Source organism: Nycticebus coucang, chromosome 2, assembly GCF_027406575.1.
Source record: "Nycticebus coucang isolate mNycCou1 chromosome 2, mNycCou1.pri, whole genome shotgun sequence".
Classification (NCBI taxonomy): Eukaryota; Metazoa; Chordata; class Mammalia; order Primates; family Lorisidae; genus Nycticebus; species Nycticebus coucang.
Window position 1 is genome coordinate 83,661,637 of NC_069781.1, and position 15,015 is coordinate 83,676,651.

The following is a 15,015-nucleotide window of genomic DNA, read 5'->3' on the forward strand; positions in this document are numbered from 1 at the left end:
GATCTTCTGAGCAATGACTTCCCAGGGGTGCCCACTCTGTATAATAAGATGATCTAAATAGACAGCCTGGCATTCTACCTATCGTAGTTCTTTGGAGAAAATGCTGATGAAATGTTTTTAAATTTCATGAAAATTCACAATCCTGACTTTCAAAGAGCTCAGAGACATGTAAAGGTGGGGGAGATTGTGAGGAGCTACTCATCTCCTGAGCTTTGTTTGGAAATCTTGGAACCTTCTCTGCACCCCCAAGACAGGTCAATAATCTGTTCCTTACAGGCATCCAAATTCTTTGTAATTAATCACGGGCGGAAGTGTCGCCTGAAATGTGCAAGGTCAGTTAGTCATATGGCTTTGCAAAGTCACAATTCATCCTTTCAAAACTACCCATTTTTTTATCTTTTTATTAAATGTCTAGTGATGGGTCTTACCTATTAGGAGGGAAATCTATTGTATTAAATAGTAAGAAATAGGAAAATTATCTATTATGTATGCTATGAATCAAATTGGCAGAAATGGTATCATGTGAATTAGTAGAAGGAGAAGAAGAGTTTATGTCATTAAAAAAAAGACTGTTGGCAAGGAACCTGGAGGCACAAGGGTGATGAAGGAATGATAAAGAGTAAGAGACTGAACAGTTTTAATATTCTTATGAGGAGAGAGAACTAAGGTGAAATTTGGAAGAAACTTCAGCTGATATCAGACATTGAGATCATATGGGTAAAGGTTTGAGTTATGAATAAGGAGAAAGGAATTCAGCTTTCCAGCTTGAGGGCATTTTGTGTATTGATGATGGATAAAGGGTGAGTCTACTTTGATTCTCCTTTTCTTCTGGTCATCAAGATGTATGAGGTTGGGTCAGGAAAGAGGTAACACTTAAGCAGGCACATGCATTAAAACTATTACTATGACAACTCTTCAAGATGGAATGTATCATCCCCAGATTATTCCTTCTGCCCTGCCCACTTCACAACCATATCCTTGAAGTCTGTCCTCAAAGGAGACAGGTCAGAGACATGACACAGGAGTTCCAGTCTTTATTTAGTCAATATTAACAGATCTTTTAAGTAACAATCTTCCAAAGTTAGAATGTCTCTTTTGGAATACATCTCAGTTCTTTTCAATTCCTTTATCTCTTATTACACTGGCCACATGTAGGAAAGATATTCTTATGATTCACAAATGAAATATCACATCTGTTCTTTTAGGAGTCTTTCAGTAGTTCCAATGCATCTTTATTCTCAGGAGCTCTTTTAGAGGCACAAGTTATTTAAAGTTTCCTCCTGAGAAGGAGACATCAAAATAATAGTAAATGCAGGAGATATTGGAGATAGAGAGCTCTGTAAAGGAAAAGGAGACAGCCTTTAGAGGGTAATGCAGGCATGACGCCTGAAAGGGAAGAAAGGATTTAGGAAGAGTCTCAGATCATAGCACAGTTCTGAAAAAGTATGTCTGTTGGAGAAGTGCCATGTTAGTCAACTATAACCCAGCTCTAGTATTCCCCACTGTGCTCTGTCATTATCTAGGTACAGTTTGGGTTATGTGTGACCTCAGCTTGAAAACATCAATCTATTCACTCTGGTAGATCCAAAGAGTTGGCTGTTGGAGGCTGATATGAGCAACACACCTGAATGGCTTCTGCAGGGTCTGTTGACTCTGAAAATGTGACTGGGATCCTCTACTCCAGATCAGAGCTGTTCATGTTGCTGTTAGTATCAGCCAGCACAACCTCTTTGCCACAACCATTGTCTGAGCCTAGCCCAGTGCTGGTCAGTAGAGACTGAACTCTTAGATCAGAAATAATCTTTAGGTGTCATGATCACCAAGCGTAAGCCTGAAGCCTACTGAGGACAAAACAAGGCTTGAAAATGGTCATGTCTACCTGAGATATATCTCTTCCCTTAGGAGCAGAAATAATAAGACTGGAAGGGCTGAAGATCTTTCCACCTATGTATATGGTGAGATTTCTTCTCTGACAACTTTCCTGGGCAGGGGCAGGGTACTGCCCAGACATGTGATACAGAGATTGACCATATCTGCTGGCTGTCTATCCCTGGACCTGTATTTGCTTCACTTCCTTGATGTCAGGTACAGATCCTCCCCTCCCCCCCCTTTTTTTTTTGAGATAGAGTCTTAAGCTGTTGCCCTGGGTAGAGTGCTGTAACATCACAGCTCACAGCAACCTCAAACTCTTCGGCTTAAGCAATTCTTTTGCCTCAGCCTCCCATGTAGCTGGGATTATAGGCCACAACGCCTGGTTATTTTTTTTGTTGCAGTTGCCATTGTTGTTTTAACTAGCCTGGGTTAGGTTTGAACCCGCAACCCTTAGTGTATGTGGCCAGTGCCCTGTCAACTGAGCTACAGATGCCGCCCGATCCCTTTGGTTTGATAAGCTTATTAAGCTTGACTAAATAAAGAAGAATCATGTGTTGTAGGCCCTAGATTCTTTCTCTTGCTTTGTAACCTACCCCTCCTGGATTTCTTTTTGACACAACTGTAGATGGTGATAAGAGAGATCCCTGGGTCTATTTTTAGCTTTCTTGGTATCCTAAACTTGGCAATTGATTTCTTAGAGTCTCAAGTCCTATCAGTGCCTTCTTTGATTTAGCAACAAATTCAAATTTTCATCCCCTCCCTCAGGCTGCCCTGGTTAAATCAAAGATGGGATTTCTTTTTGCGATTATTAGCGGTGCATCTGGTCCTCACGCCATACATACATTGTGAAAACAGCTTTCCTTCCTTGGATGTGATCACAGAAACAATTCTTTTTTTCATTAATGTAGTGAACGTTTATTGAGCATTCACTAGATGCCAGACATCAAGCAAAGGTGAGCAAAACCCACCAAAGTCTTTCCCCTCAGCAGTGTAAAATCTACTGAAGCCATCAAATAAATCACAAAAAGAAATGCCATTTCAAATATATCAAGTGCTAGGAAGAAAAACTACACAGTGTTAATAAAACTAATAATGCAGTTTAATAAACTAAACAGAGTAAAACTAAAGCCATTTAGGGCTTAAGGAAAGGGAACAGGTAACAGGAAAAGTTTGTTTTTGTTTTCCTGCAAAAGTAACATTGGAATTGGGCTCTGAAGAGTAAAGATGAGCTCCCCGTTTGAGGGAAGGGAAAGGCATTCTAGGTAGTGGGAACAGCAAGTGTACGGACCCTGCATTGAGGAGGGCTTGTCATATGAAGGGGCCGAGTAAAGGCCAGTGGAACTAGAGCTCCGAGTAGAAGGAAAGTGGAGCATGTGGCACTGGAGAGACAGGAGGGAATCTAACCATGTGGGGTCTTCTAAGATATACAGACCATGATACTATGTAATTGTTTTCTTCTCAGAATAATTGAAAGTAATTTAAGTGGGTGGTGAGTGGGTAGTGACATTATCCAATTTTGATTTAGAAAGGATCAACAGATTGGAGGAGATAAGATGAAAATGAAGAGATAAGAAGGAGTCTATAAATATGGCAACATTACAGACGAAAGTGTTCTGAAGAGCTGAATTTACCTGGAAGAAATTTGTTGTGTCTAAATATTGGCTGTTGAACTAACAGATTAGACTTTGAGCCATTGAGTGAGATTAGAACTTTATAATTTTTTAATTTTAGTTTGTGATTCAAACACATAGCATCAAACTAGGAATCTAATACATCTGCTGTGACCAATAGACTACTTAGCTACAAACATTTGAAAGCAATTCAGCAAAAATTCTTTCCTAGGTGCTAACATTGTATGTCTCCAATAGACATCATTTGTAAATTGTACTTGAAATTAGTTATAGTCACTAATCTTAAATATTTGGAATAAAATATATTGCCATTCATGTGGGATTGAAAATTCCTGAACCAATTCATTTTTTCCCAAATAGTTGCAGTATTTACTCTACATTTAAGAATTTTATATTTTGTTGAAAAATTCCTAAGATAATGCTAAGATATTTCTCAGTTCAGGCTATATACAGATGACCACATCATCTCATTTCATGTCTGAATTCACAAAGCTTCACTTTGCATGACTTTAAAGAACCAGAGGCAGATTCGTAAGTCCAGAAATCAACTGGCCAACAAAGTCCTTTAATATAGTGCTTTTAATCTTCTCCTTGTGAAATGGTAACAGACCATTTTTTTCTATGTGGGAAAAAAATTATACATACCAGCTCATTTTATAACAATAAGTATGTCTCTTTTTGTAAGAATTTCAGGCAATTGGATAGTAGAAAAAATTAGAGCTTTTTCAGCTTTAGTGTCTCTTAGACACTTCTTTGGAATTTTGATTCATCAAATCTCAACATAAGTTCATTATCATCATGTTACTGTCATGAATGATTTACTCTATTTTATTAAAATGCATAGGAGAAAACAGAAAAATGGAACAGTAGGTTTACATGACAATCTGAAGGAGCTTGGTTTGCTAAAGATCACCAGAAGCGATTTCTTCGTTCATTCAATCATTCCACAAACATAAATTGAATGTGAGATGCTGGGAAGATGAGGACAGCTAATATATATTCCCTGCCCACAGGGATGTGCAAACAAACAATTGGATGTGCAAACAAACAATTGCCATCCAAAGTGACAATCTCAAGCTAATAGAGATATGTCTTAGCCATGTGGAGGCATAACAGTGTCCGGGTTTACTGTAGTTCAATTTACTTGACTCCTAAGGGAACCTAGTCAATAGTTACTCTATTGCCCACATGAGTTCTGAATAGTTTGTTTGAAAAGGAGAGGAAGATGGGCCAAAAGAGTTCCACATTCACTTCTAATAGAGTAAGTCAAACTGGGGGATCAATCTGGAACCCTTAGCCAAATGGTTTTGCTAATATGAAACCCCAAATTAGGTCAGTATATTCTGACCTAATTGTTTCCTAGAGGAAGTTATTTTTGGGCTGGTCCAGCTGAGTTGATTCATTCCCAATTTACCAAGCAGAGAAGTCACTACACCTTCCCAGGGCTGAGAAGTGTTGCATCTAGTGGGGCTCTGTGACCCAGAAGGAAATACCAAGAGAAAAGAACGAGAATTCATTTTCCTTGTAATAAATGGCCCTGATTGAGAGGTCAGGAAAGGTTTTACATAGGTATCTTAAATTGGTTTTTTAAACAATTTTACTTTAACAGATTTAGGTGGTACATGTTGCATTCCACTACATGTATATATTGTGTGGCAGCAGAGTCTGGGCGTTTGGTGTACCCATCACCGCAGTAGAGTGCATTGTACCCAATAGGTAATTTTTTTTATCCCCTATCCCTTCCTACTCTCCCCCTTAGTGAGTCTCCAATATTCCTTAATCCATCGTGCATGCTCTTGTGCCATAATTTAGCGGTCACTTACAAGTGAGAACATGAAGCATTCATTTTTATGTCCTTGAGTTACTTCATTTAGGATAATGACCTCTAGTTCCATTGAAGTTTCTACAAAAGACATTATTTCATTCCTTCTTATTGCTGAGTGGAGTATATGCTGTGTCTATATACACCATTTTCTCTATCCACTCATCAGTTGATGGGTACTTAACTTGATTCCTTATCTTTGCAATTGAATTGTGCTGTGATAAACATATAAGTAAAGGTATCTTTCTGATGTAATGATGTCGTCTCCTCTGGGTACAGACCCAGTAGTGGAATTATAGGATCAAATGCTAGCTCTACATTTGTTCTCCGAGAAATCTCTATGTTGATCTCCATAAAGATTGTACTAATTTACATTGTCACCAGCAGTGTATAAGCAATCCCTTGTCATCTCATCCACCAACATCTATTATTTTTTTTTTACTTTTTAATAATGCCCATTCTAACTGGTATTTTATTATGATTTTAATTTGAATTTCTCTGATAATTAGTGATGTTGAGTATTTTTTCATATGTTTGTTCAACATTCGTATATCTTCTTTTGAAAAATGTCTCATGATGTGATTTTCCTACTTCTTAAGTTTTTTTTTTCTTGCTGAGTATTTATACATTCTGAATATCAGTCCTTTGTCAGACATATAGTTTGCAAATATTTTCTTCTATTCTGTAGGTTGTATATTTACTCTTTTGATTATTTCTTCCACTGTACATAAAACCCTTTTAGCTTAATCTTAATAGTGCCATCTTTTTCCTTTTTACTGCATTGCTTTATAAATTCTTTTCCTAGGCCAATATCCAGAAGAGTTTTTCCTAGGTTATCTTCTAGGATTTTTATTGTTTCAGATCTTATATTTAAGTATTTGATTCATCTTGAGTTAATTTTTGTGAATGCTGAAAGACAGGGACTTGAAGTAGTTTTAAAGAGTAGGATTAGATTAGGCTCTGGAATAAGGAGAGCAATCGGGAATAGTATTCTAGGCAGAGAGTATTCCAAAGGCTCAGTGTCACATGTGCTAATGAGGCAGAAGCAATAGTACTTAGCAAGTGGCTGGATGTGGGCTGTGGGTGAAAAAGGAAGACAATGAAAATATCCAGGTTTCTAGTTGGAGTGAGTAGGAGAGGCTGGCACTAGGGTGCCATTCCCTGAGATAGGAGGAAGAAGCAGGTTTGGGGGACTTCTCTGAATGTGCTATATGTGTGCTTCCTGTGGGACATCCAAGTGGAGTGAGCTTTGTAGTAACATTGGACTTAGGGTCTAGAGTTCCCGTCATTAGTGTCAGGTCTGGGCCATGACAGAAAAGACAAATAAAATTACTTTTTATAGAAGTAGCTGAGGTAAAGTTCAGTGCAGCATAATAAAAACAAATTCATTCACGGGATTCAGACAGACCTGGGTTTGAATCCTGACACACACTACCTTGTAGCTATTAGAAAACCACCCTGAAATCTTAGTTGTCCTGAGTATAAAATAGTAGTATTAATACCAACATATCAGGCTGCCACGAAAAATAAATGAGATTATGTATGTAAAGTATTAGCACATCCCTGGCACATGATAGATATTTAATAATTACTCAGGGTACTTAGCGCATGAAAATTCCTATTTGTCGAGGGACAAGGAAATAAAAAGAGCTTATATCTACAACCAGAAAGGGGGAGAGGGGCAGCAGCAATGTCCCCTGTCTAAACAGGAAGCAGGGGGACAAGAGCACCGATACATGGATGGGCGCCAAGAAATAGCTGTGTCTACTTCACTGCTACTACGTGGCCACTGTCTACCGTCCTTGACAATTTTGCTCCCTCTGCTGAACGTGGGAAGATCTGCTAACACTCAGCCTAGCTCCCCTTTTTGTAATCAACACAATCCCTGTTAAAAGCTGTACAGCTTTTGTTTCATGTCTCTGGGTCTGGGTTGGAGCAAAAGGAAAGGAGACTGAGAGGTGAGCAGAGCATTAGGCAGAAGCCCCGTGGGTCTGATTGGAGAAAAGGAGGATGGCCATGGTCTCTCTCAATTTGTGGATTGTAAGTAGTGAATTGGCTGCTGTTCTTGTGAAGGTACCTGAAGTTTGACTGGGCTATCATTAGCCTTTTCACTCCTTGTTTTTTCCCTATATCCCACTCTAGTATATACAAAGCAATAATCCCTTTCTGTCATCCACACTTGAAGCTTTTCTTAATACCAAGATGTAAAGGACCAATAACAATTCAGAGAAAAGTAGAACCATACTCTGATTGACTCCTGTGCTACTTCCTGCCCCTCACCCAGCCTCAGAAGATATGCTTCATAAATGATATCTTCCTTTTCCACCAGTTTTGACTTAACAATTTTTATTTTTAAATGATGATCTGACAGTTACTACAATAAAAAAATTTTGCTAATGATGAGGGAGCTCGGTCACTATCCTGGGCACAGCATGTTTTCTCTCACAGGGAGCATTTATTTTTCACCATGAGAAACATCAAAAGCATCTCTCTAATAATTTTAGGTGAAAAATATTTATGAAGGGGATATTTTGCCTGCAGAATTCTTTGGGAGCCCTCTGTAATCCAGTCTCTTAATGCATCTAGATATAATACTTGGCATATAATAAGTTCTTGATAAATTTAGTTAGATAAATAAATGCATGCATAGATTCCTAGTGACTTACCTAATCAAAACATTCTCTCTTTTTTTGTGGAAATGTGTAAGTGACTGTGGACTAGACCAGGTGCAACATTTGAACAGAAGTTAGTTTTAAAAGGAGATACACAAGCATGGAACCCCGGAGTTGGAAAGGAATTTTCGGTGCTGATTGGAAACTTGGCTCTGATTGTGGTTCCTCTGTCACAGATTTTGGGATGGGAGAGCTCCCACAGGGAGAGCAGCATGCACTGACATGGAAACTGAATAGAACCTTGGCTAGGCTAGGGGTCATTGCTATTTTAGTCACTTCCAGATGTCTACTGCTATAGCTTCAAGGGAAGGAGAAAGATGAGTGTGGCATGCCCACTGGGTGAAAGGGGAGGGGTGCTCCCCTTCCAAGCTTTTCAAATCATGTTTAGAGCTACCCCTCACAATACTATGAAGGTAGAGTTGATAAAGCTTTTAAAAATTGTTCTCTTTCATAAAACCTCTATCATTTACACTTGACTGTACATATAACAAATAGGCAAACTGAGGAAACCTTTGTGAAGTAATCGGGATTCTCTACCCCTACCCTGCAAAGCAGAGCCCTCCCCCTTTGGTTGTGACCTACTATTTATGAAGCGCCAGCCACTGAGCATATGCTGACTGTGCATGTGCCAGAGGAGCCCGCAGCCCCAGTAGCTCTTGTGCCAACCTAACAAGCTCACCAGATGCTTGGTATGTATCTACTTTCTTCTTCCATGTTATTTTTAGGGTTTCTTTTAATCCCAATACTGTCATTGTGAATTACAGAAAGATGTCAGGTTGTAATATTTATGGATGTGGAGATGAGGCCCTCTGAAAGCTTTTCTGAAAGGATGTGTGGGGTCCTTTTCTAGAGGACCTGGCCCCACCAGGGACCAATCGAAGGGTTTGCATCACAGTCCATGCTGGGTTCATAGGGCTCTCGTTTCCTTCTTTCACTGAGAAGATGTGGTCCTAGTGTGATACAAGTCTTAGGAGAAGAAGAAACCACAGGAGAGGCAGATAGCACAGTGGTAAAGTATATAGGATTTGAATTACACCCTGTTTAAATTCAGACTCTGTCACCTATTAGGTATATGAACCTGGACAAGTTAGGTAACCCTCTAAGCCTCAGTTTCTTCATCTGTGAAATAGGTATAGGGACAGTAGTTTTTGAATCTTTGGGTGTGTGCAGAGTGGGGAGATCACAGTGAATAACACCTCCTTCTTTGTCCACCCAGGTTCTGAGCTAACCAGAAATAAAACAAAGGGCAGGCCAGGTAGAGGTCAACATGTCATCTTCATTACTGTTAAAGATGACGTTAAAGAAGGTGGTATCTTTTATGGACAAACGTGCTTCACAGCCAGACCCATCTGCCTGGACAGGCCTCCTCTTGCAGGGGCAGAGCACAGCACGTGCTCCCTCAAGAGGAGGAAGAGAGGTCCGTGTCTCGCCATCCACGCTCTGATATCAGTTTAGTTTCTCCTCCCAGGGCTAGGAGGAGGCCCTAGAGGGTGGTAGGCAGTGTTACGTTTATGGATCTTCTCCAGGGGGACAGAAACATCAGGAGTGAGGGATGTGATTACCCCCAGGGGTAGTAACATCATAGGGTTCTTGTAAGGATTCTGTGAGATGAAGTAAGATGTTCAACAAGCGCTAAATGTTCAATGAAATGTATGCACTGGTATCATGTGTTACTGCGATCGTGATCACCGAATGTCAGGGTGGTAGCAAGGAAATGGGGCGAGGACAGACAGGGGAGGTTGGAAAATGGTGTATATTGTACCACGGCGGAAAAAAAAATAAACAGCTCAGGATATAACCTTTAAACCAAAGAGTTTAAAGTGTCTACACTAACAGGTTCTGCTATTGTTTCTCCCTGGGACAGAGTGCCCACATGAAGGTTTGAGGCAGGGTAGAGGAGGCTGGATTTAACACAGATTAGAGAAAGCAGAGCACTTAACCAGGTGAATATAAGACAAGATGGCACAGAACTGGGAGCTGGAAATCCTGGCACAGTGGATTCTTCTGGAATAACGATGTCTGGGTCTTGAGCAGGGGGCCAATCCACATCTATTTGGTTCCTTATCTTGCACATGAGACTGGCCTGCCTGCTGTGTTTGAATTTCTACTTGTCTTTTAGCCCTAAATGGTCTCTTGGTTTTGAACCCCTGGATTCAATGATCATCCTGCCTCAGCCTCCCAAATGTTCTTTGGGGTTGAATATCAGACAGGGTTCTCCAGAGAACAATCACCAATAGAAGGTACATACAGGTCTGACAATTAAATTGGCAAACTCATACTAGAAAAAGTGCTACATACCTTATGGCTGAATTATCACTAGGGTCACCTTTGAAGTACTCCTCTTGACTATCTGGTGACTATAGTGATATTCAGCAATGAGGTATGTACCACTTTTTCTAGGATGAGTTTGTGAATTTATTTGTCTAACATTGTGTGCCTGGGTATGTTTGTTTATATAGCTCATATATGTGTATAGAAGTTTGATATATGTAATTTATTATTATTTTTTTTGAGATAGAGTTTTGCTTTGTCGCCCTCAGTAGAGTGCTGTGCTGTCACAGCTCACAGCAACCTCAAACTCTCAGGCTCAAGCGATTCTCTTGCCATAGCCTCCCAAGTAGCTGCGACTACAGGTGCCCGTCCAGTTATTTGTAGAGACAGGGTCTCGCTCTTGCTCAGGCTGGTCTCGAATCTGTGAGCTCAGGCAATCCACCTGCCTCAGCCTCCCAGAATGCTGGGATTATAGGCATGAGCCACCATGCACAGCCCTTTATTTGGGTGTATTATATATAAATCTTGACATATTATATATAATTTATAAATTAATACAAATAATAGATTAATTATATGTATAAAATATTTATTTTGAGGAATTGGGTCACACAACTGTGGAGGCTGAGCTGTCCCATGATCTGCCATCTGCAAGCTGCAGACTCAGGAAAGTTGGTGTGATTAAATGTGAGTCTGGAGGCTTGAGAAGCGGAAGAGCCCATGGTGTGAATCTCACTCTGGGGGAAAGAGGAGATGAGACATCCCAGCCCAAGAAGGGAGGCAGGGAAAAAGGGGGAAAATTCTTCCTTTCTTCTTTCATTTCCTTTTGTCCTCAGTGGTATAAATGATGCCTAACCACCCTGGGGAGGCAATCTACTCTACTGAATCCATCTATTCATATTCATAAATGCTAATCTTGTCCAGAGACACCTTCACAGACACACCCAGAGACTGTGTTTGATCTGGACTCCTCAAGGCCCACTCAAATTGACATATAAAATTAACCATCGCAGGTTGCATATATTTTTTCATAAACTGAAAAACGCAGCTATAGGCCAGTCTGATGCAGGGAAGATCAGCACTTTGGTATCTATCTGTGCCCTTCTCATCCCATTCTGTCCCTAGTTAAGCATATGAATGCCCCTGAAATTTTCTGGAGATTTTATTTCCTACTGGTTCTTAAAGAGTACAGTATTAAATAATAAATTTGCAAGCAATTTGAAAATGTGAAAGCAAGATTTTTTTTTTTTCCCCAGATCTCTGTTGGCTTCTGATTTGAGGTGGTCTTTGTGTAGGGCAATTTTTAGGATTATTTCTCTTAATTCTTCCTCTGGTAATTAGTATCCCCGACATTTCCTCCTATTGCTCCTCCACAGCCCCTGCTTTCTCCTCCCTCTTCAGCAATGGGCTTCAAAGTCCCTGGGTTGATTTAAATGATATGGAAGCAGCCAATTGGATTTTCTAAGCTTCATGGGTGACTCACCTGATCTCAAGAGGAAGCCCTGCAGTGGCAAGTTATTATTTTCTCATTTCACAAAACATAGTAATTTTTAAGTTATTGCCAGAGCGAAGTCAGAGAGGCACTGGAGGATGGATCTATACCGTAGGGATATGAAGCTATGCTTCGAGGCTGAGAGTGAAAAACAGAGTGGATGTGAGAAAGAGAACAAGGTGAATATTGTGAAACAAAGCAGCCTCAGAATGTGCCAGTGTTCTGTGTGTAGAGAGGATCTGTTCCGATGGCTTTGGGAGATGGTAATTCCGACCCCTGCAGATAATGTTTAGGAAAGAGACCAGAATGTGCAAGTGAACACGCTTGTTCCAGGAACTGCACAGCTGGGTTCCAATCATTTCACCTGTTCCTCGCTTTTGCTAAGGGGGAGCTCTTCTGTAAGGAGAAAGATCCAGTTATGGCTCCAGTGACTAGATGGGGAACCTGCCACGGAACTTGGCATGTTTCTGAGGAAGCATGTTTCTGATCCAACCCCCGCTCATATTAACCACGCTCTGAAAATTGTAAATCTAATGATATCATGAACTGTGTTTTGATGTTTAAATCAAGGGGCATTTCATCGTAATGGTTCCACAGCTGAGCAAGCCTATATTTGCTTACAAATTTTTATCTGTTTAGAAGGAACTGAATTTTGAGTAAACCAAGAAGCTGCCAATCAAGGAGGCAGCTGAAACATTCACTCTGGGCAAGGAAACAAAGGGCTCATGTCAGAGCAGTGACCCAAGGTTGAAAATTAATGTCATTTTGTCATTCCTCTTAAGAGTTAATCTTTTCCTTGGAGTTGCTTTTCACAGCATCTGCTAAGTGGCTTTGTTGTTGGATTTTAGGGCTTGGCACAATATTCGGTCCTCTTTTATGGCTACTATGACAATAAAAGAACAATCGGATGGATGAATTTCAGGTTGCCGCTCTCCTATTTTCTGGTGGGGATTATGTGCATTGGATACAGCTTTCTGGTTGTCCTCAGAGCGTAAGTGTCATTTGTCTTTTGGGAAGTGAACCACAATATCTGGAATTGCATGGGGTGGGAGATTAATTTAAGAATTGAGTATAATTTCACGTCTAAAGGATGCAGAGTCTGTAAGAGCTGAAATGTAGCTTAGTTTCAACACTGACACTGTAATGACACTATTACATCCTCAAAACAAAAGGGTTGAATGCAAGCACAGGCCTTTGAGTCACCTCACTAGGTCAGCCTGATGGTTGCATGCCTATCTTGTGTTTAAACATATTTTTAAAACATGCCTTTTTGTACTCCCAGGTGTGAGTCACTGTTGCCAACAAGAGAGGGGAACAGCTGCTGACCCCTTTTGCAAGCAGTGAGGTTTGCATCTTGCAGAATCAGCTCAACAGGCAAAAGTCTGTTGTTCTCTGTTCATTTTTTACAAAGTAGAATAATCACTCATCCAAAAAATTTTAGCTGTGTAGACAGCAAAACGAATGGCTCCCAATGAGACTGTCACGCTCAACTGTGTAACCATGTTTGTCTTGGGAAAGGATTTATTAGAGTATGGGGAAGGATACTGATAATACTGCAGTTCATTTTCTTCCCCTGCCTGAAATATAATACCCCACTAAGAGGCATTGTAGGAAACCTACCTCAGTTATTTGGGGCTATAAGAAAATCTCCCCTTTAGCTGATTTTCTGAATAGTTTAGGGAAGAGTTGAAATATCTCAAGCAAGTTTCCCATTCTTTTGTTTAATGGTGCACAAGGTAAATCAGACTTTTACCTCATTGTTCGAAGTCCCCTGCCTGAGGGGCTAAGAGGGGAAAAAGGGCACAGTCACCCTGAGCTGGAGTTCTCTGTCACAGTCTGTGACACAAGTGTGCTCTAAACCTGACTGGTTCCTGCAGGAAAAACTCTCATATTTAGTTTTATGCTCTTTCGGGACTTGAAAAAAAGAAACCCCATATCCAAGATAGAAACCCCATATCCAAGATATTCATCAACCTGTACAACTATAAGCAGAGATCTCAAATATAAGGTAACTGTTCATTGGATAAAGTATGACCACATTCCAAACAATCTATTTTCTAATGTTTTGACTATATTTCTTTGGTTGGATTAAGTCAGTGGCATCATTTACATTGCTGAGGGATCATAAGTATTACATATCATTTCTGTGTTGGTCCTTTTCATGTCCAATTCCTCAGAATTTTTCAGTGACTCCTCAGAGGCCATGCACCTTATACAACTGCCAACAAACTAGTCACCTGCTCTGTTCTATTTTCCATCTCTCATAGAGATGTAACAAGTGTGAGGACTCAATGAGTAAACGCATACAAAGCACTCAGGACAAGTGTGGCAAATGAAAGTTCTATAAAAGATTTTATAGAATTGCAATTTTATTAGGATTGCAATTGAAGAAACAAATAAAGCCAGCATGGAAAGAATTGAGGCCACAAATAGCCCCCCAAAGCAGTGCAATCATATATGGTTGCTCAGTTGTACATTAATAGATTTTTAGATTGAGTAACACAGCTTTCTGGCAGATGAATTTAAAGTATCTGGAACATCATTGTACAAGGCAAGCCATATATATAATTAAAAAATTTCCAGTTGTCATATTAAAAATAAACAGGTTCAATTATTTTTAATCGAATATTTTATTTAACCCAATATATTATATTAATATATGATCAATATAAAATTGTTATTGCATCATCTCTGTCTTTTGAGAGGGTTACCAAGTCTTTGAAATTTGATGTGTGTTTTACAGTCGTCACATTTTCAACGTGTAGTTCCGTAACCTTACACTACTGGTGATGACATATTAAATAGAGAAGTTCCAGAGGAAGCAGTGGCTTTCTCAAACGTGCCATTTAGAATGTCTGCAAGGCACCAAATCCACGTTTCCTACCCCAATGTCATCCATGTTATGTCAACCAAACCAGTCTGGCTTTGGCCTCTCCCTCTGGCATGAACCTTTGGTTGCTCTACCCGATTTGCAAGTGGCTTAAGCTCATTAACCTACAGACCAAGACAGTACAGAAGCAATCAGTACCTGAATCCCACCTCACCACAGCCCTGGGGACAATACTTAGTAGAAAAAGAATTGATGAGCTATAAATAATTGCATAGAATTATTTGTCACCTCTTCCCACCCCCATCCAATCTGATATACTCTTGGAATAAGTATGATGATTTTTTTTAATTAAATCATAGCTGTGTACATTAATGTGATCATGGGGCACCATACACTGGATTTATAGACCATTTGACATATTTTCA

General features: G+C 39.9%; 1 protein-coding gene across 1 annotated transcript in view; it reads left to right on the plus strand.

Moving 5' to 3' along the window:
* TMC1 (transmembrane channel like 1) overlaps positions 1 to 15,015 on the plus strand; it is a 357,992-nt gene that overhangs the window by 289,536 nt on the left and 53,441 nt on the right. Inside the window, exon 9 of the mRNA XM_053575001.1 lies at positions 12,609 to 12,751. Within this exon, the coding sequence (XP_053430976.1) occupies positions 12,609 to 12,751 (143 nt within the window). The remainder of the gene's footprint in view (positions 1 to 12,608; positions 12,752 to 15,015) is intronic.